At 36.4% G+C, this 21,826-nt stretch overlaps 1 protein-coding gene across 5 annotated transcripts in view; it reads right to left on the bottom strand.

The window, feature by feature from the left end:
• Positions 1-21,826, bottom strand: part of ROCK1 (Rho associated coiled-coil containing protein kinase 1) — a 173,224-nt gene that overhangs the window by 11,962 nt on the left and 139,436 nt on the right. For all 5 annotated transcript variants that reach the window (XR_013525785.1, XM_078347849.1, XM_035270699.3 and 2 more), the window contains 7 exons: positions 20,353-20,422; positions 17,527-17,621; positions 9,356-9,521; positions 8,114-8,207; positions 7,785-7,873; positions 6,449-6,637; positions 5,441-5,600 (listed from right to left, as the gene is read on the bottom strand). Coding sequence is in view for 4 of the 5 variants with exons in the window: in XM_078347849.1 (XP_078203975.1) it covers positions 5,441-5,600; positions 6,449-6,637; positions 7,785-7,873; positions 8,114-8,207; positions 9,356-9,521; positions 17,527-17,621; positions 20,353-20,422 (863 nt within the window). In the remaining variant the exon portion in view is untranslated. The remainder of the gene's footprint in view (positions 1-5,440; positions 5,601-6,448; positions 6,638-7,784; positions 7,874-8,113; positions 8,208-9,355; positions 9,522-17,526; positions 17,622-20,352; positions 20,423-21,826) is intronic.

Genomic DNA, 21,826 nt, shown 5'->3' on the forward strand with positions numbered 1-21,826 from the left:
TTACAGTTTAAAAAACAAACGGGCAGTTGTATACTAAATAACATGCAGAAGGCTGCTGATCACATATTGATCATTCACTAATATTTTATCTTACAAAAGTAAAAAAGTTATTACCAGAAATTTTCCCAATAGTGTGGCAGAAACTGCAGTTCCGGTTTTAAAGTGTAGTTTGGAAAACATTAAGATGAACATTAGTGAGAATGAAAAATAGTCCTAATACCTGATAATACAAAGTTGCTTAGTATCAGTAATTCCTCACTGAAAACAAAAATATAAAAGCCCTTGAAATCTTGACATTCACACAAAATTGTGTATGTCAAAATACCCTACGCCTCCACATTATTTCTTTGTGATTATGAATGTCAAAAATATTTATGCTTTCTGGCTCTAGATGTGAGTTAACCTGTCAGTTTTCTTTAATATGTTTTCCATGAGTTGTTATATGGTTTGCCTTTATCTGTCATTTCAGTGTTCCTTAGAAATTTTATAAATTGAGGGAATTTTATGAGTCAATTAAGCCCAAATTCTAAATTTGCTCATATTTAAATTAAATGAAGAGGGGCGGGGAAAAACAGAAATTAAATGAAATCTGGAATGCAAATAAAGGTGCTGAGAATATGTAAAGATTTTTGCCAATCTACAACAACATTATGGGAGAAAATTTCAGTTTTCCTGTCTGGTGAATTCCCTCAGAGAAGCAACTCAACTAAGCTGAATAATAACAAAAAAAAAATACGTTACTAGCTTATCCTGCGTTTCCTTTCCTTACTCCTACCACAGATGAAAGATAATATACTTACCAGTTTTTAAAATATATAAAGACCTCCTCTAAAATAGGGACCACCTGTGACTTAACTGGCAATCTGGAGGTAAACTGCTATAAATTCCATCTTTCATAAGCACAGAAATCTGCTTCTCCAGATAAGCAAATGAAACTCCCACTGAGAGAACCTCTAAGTCTGGATTATCATTAATAATATTCTACAGGCCGGGAGAGGTAGCTCACTCCTGTAATCCCAGCACTTTGCGAGGCTGAGGTGGGTGGATCACGAGGTCAGGAGTTCAGGACTCAGTTTGGCCAAGATGGTAAAACCTTGTCTCAACTAAAAATACAGAAATTAGCCGGGCTTGGTGGTGGGTGCCTGTAATCCTAGCTATCTGGGAGACTGAGGCAGAGAATTGCTTGAACCCGGGAGGTGGAGGCTGCAGTGAGCCAAGATTGTGCTGCTGCACTCCAGCCTGGGTGACAGAGCGAGACTCTGTCTCGAAAAAAGAAAAAATATATTTTCTACATATGTACAAAAACACCTTGGCTCCAAATTTTATGGAATATATTTGTAGAGTTATTTTGATTTACAAGAAGTTAAATGTATATTACTGTAATGTCAGTGATTTCTTTACCCCAATAAGAGATAGTCTAACTATATGTACATCAATACTCGATACAGCCAATTTAAACATCAGAGCTAACCTCTGAAGACTAATTTATTTAGTTATACCACAAACATACCGCTTAAGAAACAGAGCTAGAGAACCATTTCAAAACACTTTAATTAAATTCAAAAGTGATATAAGAAAGAAAATTCAGTCAACAAGTCAGATGTACCAACTTCCAATCACTGTAGATTTGGGCAAAGTAAGAAACCTTTATATATTCAAATATTGGGAAACACACCAAGAGAACCACCATTTTCAGGTTCAAGTTACATAACCTAAGGTCAAGCTGGATGGAAAAGAGAATGATATAAATAATCCATAAGAGATAATGAGGGCCGGGCGCAGTGGCTCACACCTGTAATCCCAGCACTTTGGGAGGCCGAGGTGGGTGGATCACGAGGTCAAGAGATCGAGACCATCCTGGTCAACATGGTGAAACCCCGTCTCTACTAAAAATACGAAAAATTAGCTGGGCATGGTGGCGCACAAGTGTAATCCCAGCTACTCGAGAGGCTGAGGCAGGAGAATTGCCTGACCCAGGAGGCGGAGGTTGCGGTCAGCTGAGATCGCGCCATTGCACTCCAGCCTGGGTAACAAGAGCGAAAACTCTGTCTCAAAAAAAAAGATAATGAATACTACTAGAGTACCAAAACAAAAGGTTTTTCCTAATGCCTCATCATTTCTACATTCTCTTCAGATGTCTAGGTTAACAGTTCCAAAAGGAGGAAAGAGAAAGAATGAGGAAAAGAAACAGTTATCACATTAAAGTTTCTTGTCATGTAGGCAACAGACATCCATAACCCCAAAGGTTATCTCTATGTTTACATGTGTGCTAGGTCACAACCTGCTACAGAACCAAAGGGAGGATAAAGACATAAAAGAATTAAGAGAATGAAGGTGACTTGAAGAACTTCAAAGAGTTTTAAGTCAGAAAAGGAATAACATTTTTAAATAAGGTTTTCAGAATTGGGAATTTTAGAGGGGAGATTTAAGATTTAAGCTAGTTAATAACAAAATGGCCACTGAGGATTCATAGAGGCTGTGCTCCAGATGTACAAGATAATTAAATTATACTCTTTATATTTAACAATGAAATCTAAAAGAAATAAAAAAAGTTGCAGTGTCAATTCATCCAACTACTTAAAAAAATTGAAAAATATCCATATTTCAAAAAGTCATTAACTGTGGAGTAAACTTCATCTATTCAAAGTCCTCTCCTTTTTAGTATGTATATTCATTTACTAATTTTCTAAACTGAAGTAAAAATGAATCACTAGCCAGTACCTTCAAGACATTTTTCAGATACTTGAATGATACATAACTATCTAATATTAAGAATGACTATCAAAATTCTTTAATAATTCTTCCTATATATGACTGCAAAACCTTAATACTTCATTTGCCAAGAACCATTTTTGAGCATCGATTAAATGGTGAATTTAATAAAGATTTTTAATTTACTGGTAAAATATCTGACCCAGAGAGAGGTAAATAACATTGACAAAGATTATCCATTAATTTCTACTTCCAATATGAAAGTCAAGGTTCAGCACTGTTGAGATTTTATAAAGTCTCAAAATTAGGAACACAAAATTAGGAACAGTAATAGGAAAAGAGATATTAACTGGTCCATTTTCTAGCAAGGGAGAATGGCCACCAGTACTCCCTGTCCCACTTGGTTTGGACTTTGATAACCTTAAAAACAAAATTCCTGAAAGTACACTAATATTCTAAGAAATATACTCAAAATGGAGCTAATAGAAACATTTAAAAATCTCTTTACTGAGTAAGTCAATTTATTAGGTCAGGATTCTGAAATCTAAATGGATTCCCGGCCTAAGTCTGCCAAACAAACCAGCTGGTGCCACTATGAGCTTAGCGTTTCTGAATCAACCATGATGGAGGGTAAAACTTAATCACTTTCCTCATTAGCTCACCTTTCAGCTCAACTCTACTAACTCGCATTCACCAATAATGTTTCATTTCTGACATATTTAACCCAATACTAAGAAAACTAAGGTACACATAAGGCTTTACAAATAGTTAAGGAGAAATGGATGGAATAAAACAAAAAAAAAGTGGTCAGGATTTCTAACTGACAAGATCAGCCTGGCACGTGGCTCACACCTGTAATACCAGCACTTTGGAAGGCCAAGGCAGGCGGATAGCTTGAGTTCAGGAGTTTGAAATCAGCCTGGGCAACATGGTGAAATCCCATCTCTACAGAAAATTTAAAAAGTTAGTCAGGTGTAGTGATGTGCACCTGTTGTCCCAGCTACTCAGGAGGCTGAGGTGGGAGGATCGCTTGAGCCCATGAGGCAGAGGTTACAGTGATCCAAGATTGTGCCACTACACTCCGCTTGGGTAACAGAGTGAGACTGTTTCATATATACATACATAGAGTAAGAACCCCTATACTAAACAACTCTAGGAGTATCTCAGGGTTAATGAAGTGAAAATCTAACCTAAAAATTCAGTTCAACAATTGAAAGAATGTAGCCAAACACTTCTAAAAATCAAATTCTTGGTGATGATTAAGTCTAACTTTAAAAAGATGTTGAAACAACTACTAAAGCTAGAGGTTCTTATTAAATCCAAAGTGCTCCTCCAATAATAAATCATGTGTACCTAACAAGCTTCTCAAAAGGCAGGCAGTTTCAGAGAACCAAAAATAGGTAAACAGAGGAGTTCCTTGACCATGAAAATAAATATTTCTTCACTGCCTTTCCATTCCCAGATACCTGATTTTGACCTAGCAAAGCCACACAAGAATGAGGCCAGGGATCACATGATATACAGAGAGTAGTGAAATTCATTTCCCACTTTGAATCCCACTTTCTTGACCAAGAAAGATACTATAAAATTTTCTGACTCATCTAGTTCCTTATATCAAACTCACAATAACAAGTAATATCTGTTAAAACAGAATCCCTATAACATCAAACATGCTGCTTCAAAATATCTTCCTATTTATGTATTATTCAGAAAATACACTAATTAAATCTACTTTCGAGTTTATGACCATATAAATAAAACTTCCAAGACCCTGAACTAAGACTGTACAGTATTTCAAATCTATATATATGTAAATACATGTTATTAGGTTATAATCTATTCATTTCATTTCTTTCTTTCCTTTTTTTATTAATTTTTTTTTTTAAGACGGGATTTCACAGTGTTGCCCAGGCTGGTCTCAAACTCCTGAGTTCAGGCAATCCACCCACCTTGGCCTCCCAAAGTGCTGGGGTTATAGACGTGAGCCACCACGCCTGGCCTATTCATTTCGTTTCTAAATTGAACTTACAGTATGTATATTTCTCATCTCTATAAAGTACATATATGTCCTATAGTTTACATGGTGATTAAGCCAAGAATGAGGCTGTGTTTAATTTAAATTGATTCTCCACTGGGAAAAAGAAGACACAGAAAAAAGTCTGAAATCTTAGCCACTCATTCCTGCCTTTATTTGACCTCCCTGGCCTCTTACTGCACTGCCCAACCCCTTTTATCTATTTCTCCAAACCTAAAACTTAAAGTCTGATTAAAGTTGATCACTATTCCACTAAATAGGCTTCTATACATAGGTGCTGTGGTTCTGATGATAAAGTACAGTTTTTAGTTTTAGCACAAGAATAAATAAAATGTTAAAGAGCTATTACTCACAAAAACGCACAACTTTTAAAAATAGTGCAATGTGCAGCAGCAGCTTTGACTCTCACTGTGGACTTAGGGTGCTCAAAATAGATTCATAAACCTCTTATGGTTTTTATTCAGGTGGAGCTTCTTAGGTCTATTTAAATAGCCTAAGATTACTTACAACTGCTTCTACTCCACAAAATACACCAAGTATACAATCATCATCAGGCTTTGGCTATCAGAAATAAGAATTCCTTCTTAGGAATCCATGGACAAAATGACAAGGAGGTAGAAAACCAAATGAAAGAAATATACATTAATTTCCATGACATTTATACATGTTTGAATGATATGGAATTATTCTTACCTGGGAGGTTCCCATCAGTTTCATCAGCACTAGGAAAACTAGCAACACTTGTAGAATCTGAGAGGTCCAAAAGTTTAGCTCGCAACTGCTCAATATCACTCTCTTTGCTGGCCAACTGCATCTGAAGCTCATTCCTATGTGCACATTCTTCTACCAATTGCTATTTTTGAAAAGTATCAAGATAATATAATCAAGCTAAAATAATTTCCAACATTAATTGAAATATGGCATGTAATTTAAACTAATACTAAAAATGTACAGTAAACTTCATGAATGTTTGCTACCACAGATTTTGATACACTACAGAAATGTCAAGTTCTTTCTCAGTAATAAAATAGCTCAGACAAATTCCTCTTCTCCTTGCCTTAAAAAGAGTTTTTGTTTTCAAACATAAGCCATCAAAACAAAAAAGTTAAAACAATTGAAAATGCTTTTCTGGCTCCAAATGAAGTAGCTTTAAAGGTATAGAAAATTTAAGAAAACCGTAATTGATGGAGCTAAAAAGCTTCGTGCTAATTGCCAGAGACCAGGATCTCAATTTTGCTCTATTAACAAGCCAAGAAGTATCAAAAAACTAAGCTTGCTATTTAGATTTCAAAAAAGTGGGTCCTGACTAGGGAAAATAAATAAGCTACAATACTTCAAAACCTCTACCCCAATTATAGTTAATATTATAACAGCCATATCCCAATTTCAGTCTGAAACCAAACAGGCAGAACCCTTGATTGTCTCTTTCAGAATAGGGCCTCTAAATAAGCAGCTGCTAATGGGTAAAAATTACTCAAGCTACAATAACTATTAGGCAACAGAGCATCTTTCTAGTTTTTCAAGATCATGATTTATATTAGAGTAATAACGACTAAATTGTGAAGAGTATATACTAAAATATGCATTGTTAGATATAGGGAAACCCAATCTAAACAAGATAAATAGATAACAAGTATATACAGAAATAATTTAAGAAAATAAAACTTTACACTCATGTCTGTACACACACAGAAACCTTACCGCTTGCATGTCATTCAGTTCCTTCTGATGTTTCACTACCATCTGGTTGAATTTCTCTCTTTCTTGGTTGAGTTCCAGTTGTAGCTTTCGATTTTCCTTTTCTTTCTTTCTCAAATCTTGTGTATTAGCTTTCTTTCTATCAATTTTAAAATCTTTTCGATTCATTATTTCAGCCAACTTGTTAACAGCCTATTAAAATATTAATAAAGATCAATATTGTACTTATCCAATTTAATACACTAAAATGTGTTTTTTTCTTTAAATTCAGGAAGCAGGACTTTTTGTGTGTATGAAAATTAGGACAATCCAATGAAGGGTGAGATATAATAACTGGTAGCACAAGTAACTAACATTCACTTATTTTACTACTTAAATGTGAGCTTTATTTGGTTAACTTTACAACCCAGTACTAAAGCAACAATATGCTAACCCTACTCTGATGTTAGGTACTAGCAAATAAAGCTTCTATGCCGTGGCCACATACTCTTCTCTTCTATAACTATACAATATTAGTAGGCAAGTTAACTTTCTTAACTCAACTGAAATCCTATTTCTTTTTTTTTTTTTTTTTTTTGAGACAGAGTCTTGCTCTGTCACCCAGGCTGGCATGCAGTGGCACAATCTTGGCTCAGTGCAACCTCTGCCTTCTGAGTTCAAGTGATTCTCATGCCTCAGTCACCTGAGTAGCTGGTATTACTGGAGCGCACCACCACACCTGGCTAATTTTTGTATTTTTAGTAGAGACTGGGGTTTCGCCATGTTGGCCAGGCTCTTTTCGAACTCTTGGCCTTAAGTGATCTGCTGGCCTCAGCCCCCTAAAGTGCTAGGATTATAGGCATGAGCCACTGTGCCTGGCCTTGAAATCCTGTTTCACAAATAAGTTATTTATTTATTTTTTTGAGACGGAGGTTTTCCTCTTCTTATCCAGGCTGGAGTGCAATGGCGTGATCTCGGCTCACCGCAACCTCCGCCTCCTGGGTTCAGGCCATTCTCCTGCCTCAGCCTCCTGAAGAGCTGGGATTACAGGCACGTGCCACCATGCCCAGCTAATTTTTTGTATCTTTAGTAGAGACGGGGTTTCACCATGTTGACCAGGATGGTCTCGATCTTTTGACCTCATGATCCACCCGCCTTGGCCTCCCAAAGTGCTGGGAATACAGGCTTGAGCCACCGCGCCTGGCCAAATAAGTTTTTTATAGTTAACAGTGAAAGAATTTACATTATTTGTTCTGATGAAAAGCTTGAATCTTATACGCCTTGGTTTTAGGAAAAAGTGCAGAAAGAGCAACGATTAACTAAAAAATGAACGTATGTAAAAGACTGAAAGCATGTATACCTGTGTTTTAAGGGTTCGCTCAGTGTTGATATTCTTTTCAAAAGCAGCCTTAAGATTACTGATTTCCTCCTCCTTCTCCAATTTATATTCTGTCAACAAAGCATATTAAGTGTTATTGTATGGCCTTAATTTCTGCATTTCAAACTAATAATGTCCTTAATTATTCAAATGAGTATATATTACATAGTAACTTCATTAAGATAATTCTTAAGGCTACAGAAGTTATTTAATATGTGAAAACAGGTATCTTAGAAACCTAACACAACGTAGGTAAAGCCATTATCACTGAACTTGATTTAAAGTTGATGATTTTTAAAAATTCTATATACCTTCCTCTGTCCTCTTCATTTTCTCTGTTAGCTCTTCATTCTCTCTTCTTAATATTTCAATATCTTTGGTTAGCATGCTGTTTGCTTCTTCAAGCTAAACAAAGCACACAAAAGTTTACGCTCTAGCCTCTTTGTTATTCTCATATTTCAAGCAATAACCTTTAAAATACAGTGCTAGATAAAAACAGATCACACACTGCTGAACTACAGCAAATGTCTGGTTTCCAGCTTAAAATATGTAGATATAATTACATCAAAAATATTTCAAAGTAGTTACCAGCCTCCAAAAATTATTTCAGTGTATGCATGTAGATATATATGAACGAAAGGGGGCATATGTAACAGCAAGAAAACTAGATTGCAAACTAAGGAATTTGTATTTAGTTCTAGCTCTGCGATTAACCTAGTATGTGATTCTGAGCAAGTCATAATCTTTCTAGACTTCAACATCTTCATCTGAATATTGATGATGAAAACGATAATATAAACACGTTTATAGATTACTTTTAGTAATGTATAATCATTACTATGTTATATGTTGTATTAATCATTCTATGTATGCGGTCTTATTTAATTCTCATAACAATCATGTGGAAGACATATTACTATTTCTGTTTTATAGATGAGAAATCTGAGGCTTAGAGAAGTTAAAGCCAACTTTACCAAGACCATATAACTTCTTGGAGCAAAACTGGAACTCAGGCCTGCTTATACCAGAGAGACTGATGGTGGCTTTAGAAGATCTAACTCCTCTTTTTAGTCCCATGATTCTATATAGGCTAAAGTTTAAACCTCAGGAATAGGTAATTATTTGGAGTATTGATTTTCTTATAAATAGATTTATATATTATCCCAAGAATTCCTCATCCCCAAATGGTTTCTCTTATTTCACAGAATTCTTGCCCATAAAATCAGTTGCAATGTATTAAGAGAACAACAAATAAATTTAAGCTAAGACATTTCTTCATATGAAATATAACTAATAAGATCTACAGCCAGAAAGAAAAAGAGCCCAATATTGCATTGGTTCTGTGCCTATACAAAAAGCCCAAAATACTGAACAAGAAATTTCAATAATTAACAAATGTTTGGTATTATACAAACTATTTTATACCTGAATACAGAATGACCACGATGTATAAAGTAGAAGTAAATATGTGTGCACACACACTTACCCTAATACTTTAAGATGTGACCTATTGTGATTTAAATAATTTTATATAACCTGACTATCACACTTACCCGACTAACAGTGTGATCTTTATCTGTAATCTCTTGTCTATTTCTTGAAGCAGCTTTCTTGCTTTCTTGTGTCAATTCAAAATACTGTTCTTCCAGAAGCCCTCGAGCCAACTGCTCAGACTCAGCTTTTGTTTCTGCTAGATCCAACTGAGTAGCAAGAGTTTCTCTGTAACAATTTTTTAAAGAGATGTTGATATAAACAAATTCAGTTCATTCTTCTAACTTAATTATATTCTTAAAAACACAATTAACTTTAAATTACAAAAATAATTACTTTATTGCTTAAAATAAACTTTAAATTCATTGCAAGCTTTCTATGAAAGTAATAAATTTAACCTCTCACACTTTGAAAAATTATGAAAGAACTAGTTTTCTATCAGATACTGTGCTTAACTAAAAAAGATAAAGCAATAGCAAATAGTCTGCTTTTGAAAAAAAATTCATTGGGGATCTGGAATGGAAGACAGCATGGCATAGTAGGAAAGTCAGTGGCTGGTAAATCAGCGGACCAGACCTAGACCTTTATCTCTGTTTGATCATTAACTCATTGAGTAGAGACACTGGGCAAGTCCCTTATATTTCATACAGTTCAATTTCATTAAATCTGTAAAATGAGAGGGTTAAACTAGTCCATTCCAGCTCCGAAATCCAATGAGATTATGAAAGCTTGTAACAGAGTCGCAAACCACTACAAACTATTCTGAGAATAATCCCTGGAAATGTTTTAGTATCATTGGTCTCTATTTCCCTCTTCTTGAAGAGCCTCACTTGGATAAGCTATTCCGGTCACTACTGTATTTCCTGAACAGAGTAGGTACTCAATAAATGTGTTCTGAATAATTTCTACCTCCTATTTTCCAGGGAGCATTACAATTCAAATTTTCTGTCTCAAGCCTCAAGAGGGAGACATACAGTAAAAACACACACGCACACACACAAATTTATTCATTCACCTAACAACTATTTATTTAAAGGTTTACTAAGTACTACACTATGTTTATTATGTATTACACTGTTGTAGGAATTAAGAGATACGGCAGTAATAAAGTTCCTGCCCTCAGGGAGCATGTATTAGTGGGGCCATGAAGACAATGTAAAAAATGAACAAGTGCTATATAGTATGTCATAGAGAATAATACAAGATAAAATATGGAAAGTTATGAATGTGGTCACTTTTATTACAGAAGATCAAGGAGGCCTCTCTGCTAAAATGACATTAGTCAAAAAAGTAAGAGGAAGAGAACAAAAGATATTGTAAGGGCTTCCAAAGGAAATACAAGGACTCTGACTTTTATTCTGGTACTCTGATGTTTTAGAAAGATCATTCTGGCTGCTGTAGTAAGATCAGACAGTAGGGAAACAATGGCAGAAGCAGGGATACCAGTTAGGAGGCTACTGAAATAATCAAGATTAGAGATGACTGCAGTTTGGACCAGGTCAGTAAATGGTACAAGTGACAAGAAGTGATTTGAGTCTATATATAATGTTTAGTCACAACTGGGAAAAATTGTTGATGGATTGCATTTAGAATGTAAGAAAAAAAGACGAGTCTAGGATGACTCTAAATTTTTCACTTGAACAACTGGGAATAACAGAATTGCTCATTACTAAAATGGGAAAAATAGGCAGGAGGAGTTGGCAAGGTGAGGGAATCAGGAATTACTTTCTGGACACATTTATTGTGGAGTGCTTAACACTCAAGCAGAGATGTCAAATAGACTGGATACAATAAGTCTGGAACTCAAGGGAGAATATACTTGGAATCTGATACCATTTAAAGCCACTAGGTTGGGTGAGAACAAGTAGGGAGTAATCCCTTGAGTGACCTGCCCGCTTGGGCCTCACAAAGAGCTGGGATTTCAGGCGTGAGCCACTGTGCCCGGCCGTCATATTCTTAAGTAGGCAGGAAGAGATGGGATTGAGGGACTAACATTACGTAAGACCTGATGCTCTTGTCGATTTAACATCATCAGAAGGAAGGCAGGGTTTATAGGTACTTTTTTTTTTTTGAGACGGAGTTTCACTCGTGTTACCCAGGCTGGAGTGCAATAGTGCGATCTCGGCTCACTGCAACCTCCGCCTCCTGGGTTCAGGCAATTCTCCTGCCTCAGCCTCCTGAGTAGCTGGTATTACAGACACGTGCCACCATGCCCAGCTAATTTTTTGTATTTTTAGTAGATACGGGGTTTCATCATGTTGACCAGGATATTCTCAATCTCTTGACCTCGTGATCCACCCGCCTCAGCCTCCCAAAGTGCTGGGGTACTGTTCTCTATTTAGAAGCTGTTCTCACCAAGATAATGAATAACCTTCAAAACAAACATAATGGACAATTTATGACTTTTTTTTGTGACCTTTCTGAATATTTGAAACTTTTAATCACTTTCTCTTTCTTGAAATATCCTCCTCTCCCAGCTTTTGTGATACCCTATTCTGATGGAGACAAGTTAGTAGGTATGGTGGTGAAAGAGAATAGATGTTCTCTTCTGACTTCTAGGAAGCAAGGATATTAGCTAAGTACAAGAATGAAGAAAGCTGGAGATCTGAGTAGAGACAAGATGTTGAAATAGTTTTCTTAGGAAAGTAGCAGAGTTAGTACATTAGGGAAAAAAAGGAAATGCTGCCAATGCCAAGTCTAAGAATACTGGGAGTGGTTCTGCTAGCTATTATAATACAGGGCTTCAAGTTCACCACATGTTCTTATCTGGAGTTTCTGCTTTGTGTTAAGTTCAGATAAAAGTATCTGAGTTATACTTCAGAACGCCAGAAAACCTATTTAACCCAGAATATGTTTCTATCCCTGTTTATGCTGTGCAAGAGAAAGCAAGAAAGAACGAGATGGTTCTGGGTAAAATTACCTGCATCTATATTCATCCAGACTTCCTTTACAACTCTCCATAATGAAAGACTGGTCTTTAATAACACTGACGGTTAATCTCTCACCCTTGTTGTCCTATCTCTTAAAAAGAATTCAATCATCAAAAATTCCATATTTTTCTGGATTATAAGATTATAAAGAGTGGCTTTGTTCTTGTTCACAGGTATATTTCAAATGCCTAGAAAATTCTCCAGCCCAGTGTGCACTCAGAAATTTTTTTTATTTGAATGAATAGACGTGGGGCTGTTCCTACTTCGATTTCCTTCCCATGCTCCATTTAAATATGCTCAAATTTATGCTATTGTTAAAAAGAAAGGTCTCTGCTTCAATTATCCTCTAGCTACTGCTACTGCTACATCTCCTTGCCATAAGAGCAAAGTCTCCTGGATTTTAAAATTTAACAAATATTTGCTGGGCATCACAATGCTGCCATTACAATTGTAGGTGCTACACATACAGCAATGAATTGAACATAAGTACAAAACATTTGAAAATTCCTCCTGCAATAGAGCTTTGTTTTAGTGGAAAAACAAAAACAATAAATATAACAAGTAAGAAAATTATGTATTAGGAGAGGATAAGTGCTACAGAGAAAAATAAAATGGAAGGATGTACGAACTAGGTAGCAAGGTAGTGGGGTAGCAATGTTTGCAATTTAAAAAGCATATTCAGGGAAGGTATCCTCAAATGATGTTTAGACCCAGACCTGGAAAGGGCCAAGGAACAAGCCATGTGGATACTTGGAGGTAACTGTTACAAGTAGAGAGAAGAGCAGCGTATGTACCCCAAGGTAAGAGAGTGACTGACTGGTTTGTTGAATAGGAAGAAGGCCAGGAAGGCTGTTAGGTATACTCTGTCTCTTGTCCTATCCCTTCCATTCGTGTCTCAATCTATTTTAACATCTGTTCTCATTTCTATTTAGAAGCTGTTCTCACCAAGGTTAAGAATAACCTTCAAAATAAAAATAATGGATAATTTATTACTTTTTCTTGACCTTTCTGCATATGTAGCACTTTTAATCACTTTCTCTTTCTTGAAATATTCTCTTCCCCCAGCTTTTGTGATACCCTGCTCTGATCTTCTCTTTTATTGTTGGTAGCTTCTTAGTTTCCCTTCCTCTGCCCATTCCTTAAAGATCTAGGAGCTCGTAGTCTTTCCTCAGCCCTTGTGTCTTCTGATCCTACACTATGGGTTATAACTTGCTACCTGGGAGGACCAAATGAGTCTTCAACAGTATCCCCTACTTCCCTCCAGGCAAACAAACACAAACACACACCTAAAATAGTTTTAGGTCAACCTTTTACATAAAAATTCAGATTCTTGGTTTCTCTTTAAAAATCAGAAGATCTTGACATACTGGGCCAGTGTTACCATGTGATAGCAAATGGCTGGAACCGAGGAGATGAGATCTTCAGTTTGTTATAATCCTTACAACCTACACAATGAAGATATCTGCACTTAGACCCCACTAACTACAACCTAGTTACACCTATGGTGTCACAGGCTCATGAGTTTATAAACTCTGAGATATACAATCACCTTAACAGATCTCTATATTAGTGGTTTCCGTATGCACTGATTGTCAAATCAGCCTAAGTTCTTATCTTTTATCTGCATTCTAAAGCAATAAACCCAACTACCACGGTATCCATTTCTGTTTGGACATCTCACAGGCACTTCAAACTCAACAGGCCTAAAATTGAAATAATCTTCTCTCCCTTCATCTCACAAATTTGGCATTCCTTAGCTCAGGGACTAGCACTACCATGAACTCAAGAGCCCTTGTCAGAAACTTGAGTCAGCCTGAAAATTTTCCTAGCCTTCCCTATGGCTCCAAATCTACAAATCCTACTTGTTTTACATCGTACTTTGTTTTTTGTACTTGCCTCCTACTGCCAACTTCCACTATAATTTTATATCTAAGTTTTTCCAGTGGTTATATAATTGGGTTCCTTGTATCTACCCAGCTTTGCTCCACTTCAATTCATTCTCCACTCCTTAGAGTGATTTTTCTAAAACACTTGTTAGTCACTGACTTAGAATTTTCATTTATTCATTCAATATTTATTGAATACTTATTCTTTAGAAGTCCCTGATTGAAGTGCTGGAAATATACAATAAACAACAGAGAAGAAAGAAAAGTCCCTACTTTTCAATATTTTAAACTCTTCAGCATGATACACAAGGGCCTTTGTAATCTGTCTCAGGTTTATCTCTCCTCTCCAGCCTTATCTGTCACGAACTAAACCATTTGCTGTTCCTCAGATCACAGATTGGCTTCTGCCTATACTGTCTCTTGTTCCCCAAATTCCACTGCCTGGCTAATTCTACTTTCCCTCAGTTGTGATCTCTGTTGGGAAATGTTCTCTGAATCCACATGGTAAGATGAGGTATCCTTTGTCACTCTACCTTAATTATTTCTCTCCTAACTTGATTCTGAAGCACTTGAAGAATTGCAACTTACTAATAATTAGCCACACAAAGCAAAGTACTTGTAGCACAATAGTGGTGACCCATATATCTGTCTTAAATAGATGAATAGATGAAACAGGGCAAATATATCAACTCTGCAACAATATAGTTTGGAGTGGATTGGGTGCCCCCTTGACAGTGAATGAATACACCTAGGATTGCATACTGCACTGTGAATACCATGCAAATGGTAGGTAACAGACTATATATATAATATTACTATATCAGAGAATAATCAGGAAATGCAGTTTTGTGTCTACCTTAACTTCCAGTTAATTAGGTTATCTAACTGTGATACTTGGCCACCAAATTAGTATGTTGATACCTGCTGTGACACTAAAATTTATGGTAGTATACAGCTCGGAAACAAACTATTGTCAATTTTGAACCTTAAATATTTTAATCAACTTGATCAAGGTAACTTAATTGCAAAAAGATGCAATTATACTTAATTTTTAATCAAGCCAACAAAGTTAAACAATGAAAAGTCTAAGTTTATTTATAAAACTGGTAAAAATAAAAGTTATGTATTCCAACAAAAAAAAAAACAAAGGATGATAAAAGTGTATATCTCCAGTTTGCAACACCTCATGTATTAGGGATCTAACATTGAGTGCCACAGTGGTTAACAACAGAAAAAGCTAACCAGACAGTACTAGGTTATATATGAATTAGTCTTCTTCCTCCTAAAAGTCAGATTTGAATCTGATTAAGCTTCAAAATCAGGAATGTCCAATAAAACTTTCTGGGATGTCAGAAATGTTCTATACCTGTACCCTCTATTATAATATGGTAGATACTAACTGCATTTGACTACAGAGCAACTGAAATACAGCTATTACATCAGAGGAACTAAGTTTCAATCTTATGTAATTGAATTTACATTTAAGTGACTACCCGTGGCTACTGGCCACCATATTGGGCAGAGGAGCTGTAGATATAACTACTGATTTCCAGGAAACATAAAGGAAGTGGGGAATGTTCAACCAACTACAGAAATGGAACCAATAAAATCACAACTGAGGGAACCTCTATAGGTCAAAAAAATCCAGTTTCTTAAACAAAGTTCTATCAGGATGGTGATGACTCTTGAGGTGGGGAGGAAAGAAGGCATAATTAGGAGGTGGCATTTGCTGTTTTCTGTAATTGTTTAACAACCAACAGTTTAAATAATTTAAGTCTCTTTCAAAGGTGATTAAATAATGTAAAGAGAATGTAACAACGTTGGATAACTAGTTCTAGTGTCTGTTCTGACATTACCTAGCTATGAGATACTTCGCACAATGAGTTACTATCTTGTTGGGCCTGTCAGATGAACTCTTAAAATGAAGCCGTTACACCTGAAATAGCTTTATAAGGTTTTTTCCTTTTAAGGCCCTAAACATACACATGCAATGAAAATTAACTGGCCAGGCATGGTGGCTCACACCTAAAATCCCAGCACTTTGGGAAGCTGAGGCAGGTGGATCACCAGAGGTCAGGAGTTCAAGACCAGCCTGGTCAACAAGGTGAAACCCCGTCCCTGCTAAAAATACAATAAATTAGCTGGGCGTGGTGGCAGGCACCTGTAACTGCAGCTACTCAGGAGGCTGAGGCAGGAGAATAGCTTGAACCTGGGAGGTGGAGGTTGCAGTAAACTAAGATCATGCCATTGCAGTTCAACCTGGGCATCAAGAGCGAAACTCCATCTCCAAAAAAAAGGGAAATAAAATTAACCTGCATGATAATACTTTCCTTTTACGTTTTTTAGAGATGGGGTCTCACTATGTTGCCCAGGCTGGTCTTGAACTCCTGGGGTTGAGTGATCCTCTTACCTCAGCCTCCCAAAATGCTGAGATTACAGGCATGAGCCACCATGCCCAGCCATAACATGCATAGTAATACTAAGAAGACCTTAAATACCTTTATCTAACTTAAAATAATGATTTGCAAAGAGAACATGATTTATATATAAATTGATCTTTTAAAATTGAGATACCAGGCTGGGCACAGTGCCTCACACCTGTAATCCCAACACTTTGGAATGCCAAGGCAGGCAGATCACAGGCCAGGAGTTTGAGACCAGCCTGACCCACATAGTGAAACCCCATCTCTACTCAAAATACAAAAATTAGCCAGGCACAGTGGCACACACCTGTAATCCCAGCTACTCAGGAGGCTGAGGTTGCAGCGAGCAGAGATCACGCCACTGCACTCCAGCCTGGCAACAGAGCAAGACTCTGTCTCCAAAAAAAAAAAAAAAAAAAAAGAGAGAGACAGATACCCTTGAAAACAACCGTCAAACAACTTTTTGTCAGTTTAATGAATCTCTGCAATTGCTACACTATTGATTTATAGCATTGTTTTTTCACCATAAAGGCAAATTTCAGCCTAATCCGATTTGTTCTGAATTAGCTCAATAAATTATGCTCTATGCCATTCCCACCAGAGTCATGGCACATCTACTCACTATCCCTTTTTTAATTTTTTTTTTGAGATAGATTCTCACTCTATCACCATGCAGGAGTGTAGTGGCATGGTCTCAGCTCACTGCAACCTCCACCTCCCAGGTTCTAGAGACTCTCCTGCCTCAGCCTCCCAAGTAGCTGGGACTACAAGTATATGCCACCACACCTGGCTAATTTTTGTATTTTTAGTAGAAACAGGGTTTCACCATGTTGTTCAGGCTGTTCTCAATCTCTTGACCTTGTAATCTGCCCACCTCAGCCTCCCAAAGTGCTGGGATTACAGGCGTGAGCCACTGCACCTGGCCTTCACTATCTTTAAACTTAAGAATGCCTTCTGCAGTACTGAATCTTGTTCTAAAGTAAAATGGACATACTTTTCATTTTGTAATTCCTGTATTTTCTTTAAATTTTCTCTGTTTTTTTCTTCAATTTCTTCTTTAAGTTCCTTTACCTGGGTTTTATAAAGTGTCTGCAAAACAAGTGATAAGAAGTAAGTGTTTATGGTGGGTTAAAAACAATTTGGCAGTTTCTTATAAATTTAAAAAATTAACATACGATCCATCAATTCCACTCTCAAGTATTTACCCACGACAAATGCAAATATATGTCAACACATAGTTTTACACATGAATTTTCCTTATGGTTTCATTTGTAACAGCTCCAAACTGAAAATGATCCAGATATCCATCAATACGTGGGTTTAAAAAAATGTGGTTAAGGCTGGGTGCAGTGCCTCAAGCCTGTAATCCCAGCATTTTGGGAGGCTGAGGCAGGTGGATCACGAGGGCAGGAGTTCAAGACCAGCCTGACCAAGATGGTGAAACCCCATCTCTACTAAAAATACAAACATTAGCCAGGTGTGGTGGCAGGCACCTGTAATCCCAGCTACTCGGGAGGCTGAGGCAGGAGAATCGCTTGAAACCAAGTGGCAGAGGTTACAATGAGCCACGATTCCACCACTGTACGCCAGCCTGGGTGATAGTGAGACTCTGTCTCAAAAAAAAATGTGGTTAATTCATATTACTTAGCAATAAAAGGGAATGAACTACTAATAAAACATGTAAATCTAAGAAACCTAAAAAACATGCTGAGTGAAAGAAACCAAGTGCTAAAGAGTGTATACTGTGTGATTCCAAGTATATGAAATTCTAGGACAGGCGAACACAATCAATAATAATGGAAAAAAAAAATCAGTCATTGTCTGTGTACAGAGGTGGGTGGGGAAAGATGGAGAGTGAAGGGCCACAAGGGAACTTTTTGTAGTGAAAAAATGTTCCATGTTGGCTGTGGTGGTCACACAGTTGTACATATTTGTCAAAATATACTAACCAGTACACTTAAAATGGGTATATTGGGCCAGGCACAATGGCTCATGCCTGTAATCCCAGCACTGTGGGAGGCCGAGGAGGGTGGATCATGAGGTCAAGAGATCAAGACCATCCTGGTCAACATGGTGAAATCCTGTCTCTACTAAAAATACAAAAAATTAGCTGGGCATGGTGGCACATGCCTGTAATCCCAGCTACTCAGGAGGCTGAGGCAGGAGAATTGCCTGAACCCAGGAGGCGGAGGTTGCGGTGAGCCGAGATCACGCCATTGCACTCCAGCCTGGGTAAAAAGAGTGAAACTCCGTCTCAAAAACAAACAAACACACACACACACACACACACAAAAAAAAACCCAACGGGTATATCATATAGAAATTACAGCTTAATAAAGTGTATTATAGATTTGGGAGGACATTATAAAGAAATTTAACACACACTACTAATTTAAATGTTAGATAGTTCTTGAATAATGTTAGAAAAATCACTTCTGTTTTGGTGGGTGGGATGGACTGGGTAGTTGACAGACAGGTAAAGAAATATCCACAAATAAGATTTATCAAGTATTCTGGTAAAATATCTATAATATATGCATATTTCAGAACAATGGTTCTTACAATATTCATTAAGCTTTTGCCAACTCCAACAAAAAATATTTAATACATCAGACTCATATTGCGTTAGCTGCTGAAGTTACAGAGTAAACTTCCAGTCCTGATGTCTACTTCTTTTTTAACTACTTTATTAAAAAAAAAAAAAAAAAAACGAGAAGGGGAAAAAATAGCAAGGGGCAGCAAACAGCTGTGGAGAACTACTTTAACACTTACTTATTACTCTAAGAAACAACATTTTTCTAGGCAAAAAAAATACATAAATTTTTATGAGAATGCAAATGAAAGAAGAATAAGGGCTTATTCTAGGCTTTTAAGTATTAAGAATTTCTAAAATTAAGTAATCTATTTGGCCTTTAGGACTCAAGATTCTTATCTCTCTGACTTCTAATACTGAAATTCAAGTAAGTGAATCAATGAAGGGATAAAAAGAAAAATAATCTGATTAAAAAACCCAGAATAAAGACAAATCTTAAAATTTTGTTGTTAACAGCTTATTGAATTGAATGCTATTTAATCCAATGCCCACAAGCAATGGAATAAACCAGAAGTGAGACAGGGTCAGGTTTTGTACTATTTTCTAGAAGCAAACCAACACAAGTCATTTGACATCCATCCAAACATCTGGAAGCACTGGATGACTGCTCTGTGAAAGCATATGTCAAAAAAGTGTATGGATGCTATAGATCACTTTGCAGAATTCAGCAATACATACTTTGAATAATTACCTTTAACATACACTCAGGGAAAGAATTTCCAACAATATTGAAGTTTTTCATTTGTTTTGTTTATGAGACAGAGTCTTGCTCTCTTGCCCAGGCTAGAGCACAGGGGCATTACCTGGGCTTATTACAATGTCCACCTATCAGGTTAAAGTGATTCTCCTGCTTCAGCCTCCTGAGTAGCTGGGATTACAGGCACCCAGCTAATTTTTATATTTTTAGTAGAGATGCGGTTTCATCATGTTGGCCAGGCTCGTCTCGAACTCCTGACCTCAGGCGATCCACCTGCCTTGGCCTCCCAAAATGCTGGGATTACAGGCATGAGCCACCACGCCTGGCCTGAAAAGTTTTAAAATTTAAAAGCATACACCAATGACTGCCTAATATGCCAAGAAACAGACAAACAAAAAGTAGAAAGTCACAATGTTTATTAGAAGATGAGTCATGTGAAAAAGAATTACAGTTCACATAAAAGAATCTAAATACCTTGTTTTAAGTCAGGTTTTGAAACACCGGGTATGCTGAAAATGATTCTCACTTACCGAGAAATATTGCTCAGCTTCAAGCTGATCTTGTAGTTCCCGCATCTGTCCTTCATTTCCTCTATACTGTCTTCAGATGAAAAGAAAAACAGTGAACAATTGCTTTTACCTATATTAGACATTATATTATTCTTAGTTTGTTAAAGTTGCTAAAGTTTGCTAAAACCGTATTTTTTTTAAACAAATTTCATTATTATTTTACTAATGTGGTCAGGCCACACTGGTTCTATCATGCTCCTTATAAAATGATGCTATGCAAAAGTAGTGAGAACCCTTTTCTACTCATGATCCCTTTTTAGAGAATAGTAATTGTGGGTCTATCCAAACTGAAAATATAAAACTGATAATATTTTTGGTTAATTTTTACAGAGAAAATCAGTCATGGGGAAGAAAATGTCTTATACAGTATGTAAAAAAAGAGGGGCACATGAAAATATTTAATAAGTAATAATTCAGTGCTATATACATAGTACTATAGTTAATAATAACTCAGTACTACATACTAGATATTATGGCCAATTAAGTACAAGAAAGGGGCTGGTGAAAATGAATCATCAAGTAAGAATGGAAAGCAAGAACAAACTGACAAGGAGGAATGCAGACAGACAACTGCCTGTATATAATATAAATATAAACACAACTCAAATAGGAGCAGATTCCGAAAGATGGAAACATAATCTAACCCAAAGACAGACTTTCAAGAATTATTTACTATCTAATATAAAAGCCTAGCAGCGAGGTTTGAAAATCTAGCTGCTAGACTTTCATATTAATAATAGCTTTGTTTTCTCAGTATCTAAAAAAGGCATGTAGTTGATAGAAAGTCTATAACAAATGTCCACTGAACACTGAGAGCATTTTTGCAGAAAAAAATTGTAAAACTCATTTTGATGAAAATGGTGGCCCTAAAAGAGGAAAAGAATTTCACCAATATAAATCCAACTTTATATAAACTGTCAATTTAATCCAAGAATCACTTTTGTAAATGAAGCTAGTGAGTGATGATACAATAAAACAAATTTGGAGGAAATAAAAACATAAGACTTGGCATAAGATATATGCACTTTTGATATTAAACTTGCAAAACATATTCTTAGACAAATTATGAAAGCAATTCTGACATCTTGCTTGGTCTCTGTTTCAAGTAAGCAGGCATATCACATCTCAAGAGTTACAGAAAAAGAAAAAAGACATTTTTGCATTTTGAGATGACAAAACAAAATGAACAAAGTGTCGTCATGTCTAATTCTGGTCTCTGAAATATAGAAACTTGAACATCTACCAGGCACTGTGATTTTCGTAATTCTAATCTGAAGAAATGTGAGGACTTTTATGGACATGAAAATCAGATGAGAAAACTGTGGTCTTTCCAAAGCCTGAACTCCCTTGCAAACCTCTGCAAGTAAATGCTTTTATTCCTAAATACTTTTTTCCTATCTTTCACAAACTCTAAGTACATAATCTGTACATACGC

The sequence above is a fragment of the Callithrix jacchus genome, chromosome 13 (assembly GCF_049354715.1).
Source record: "Callithrix jacchus isolate 240 chromosome 13, calJac240_pri, whole genome shotgun sequence".
Lineage (NCBI taxonomy): Eukaryota > Metazoa > Chordata > Mammalia > Primates > Cebidae > Callithrix > Callithrix jacchus.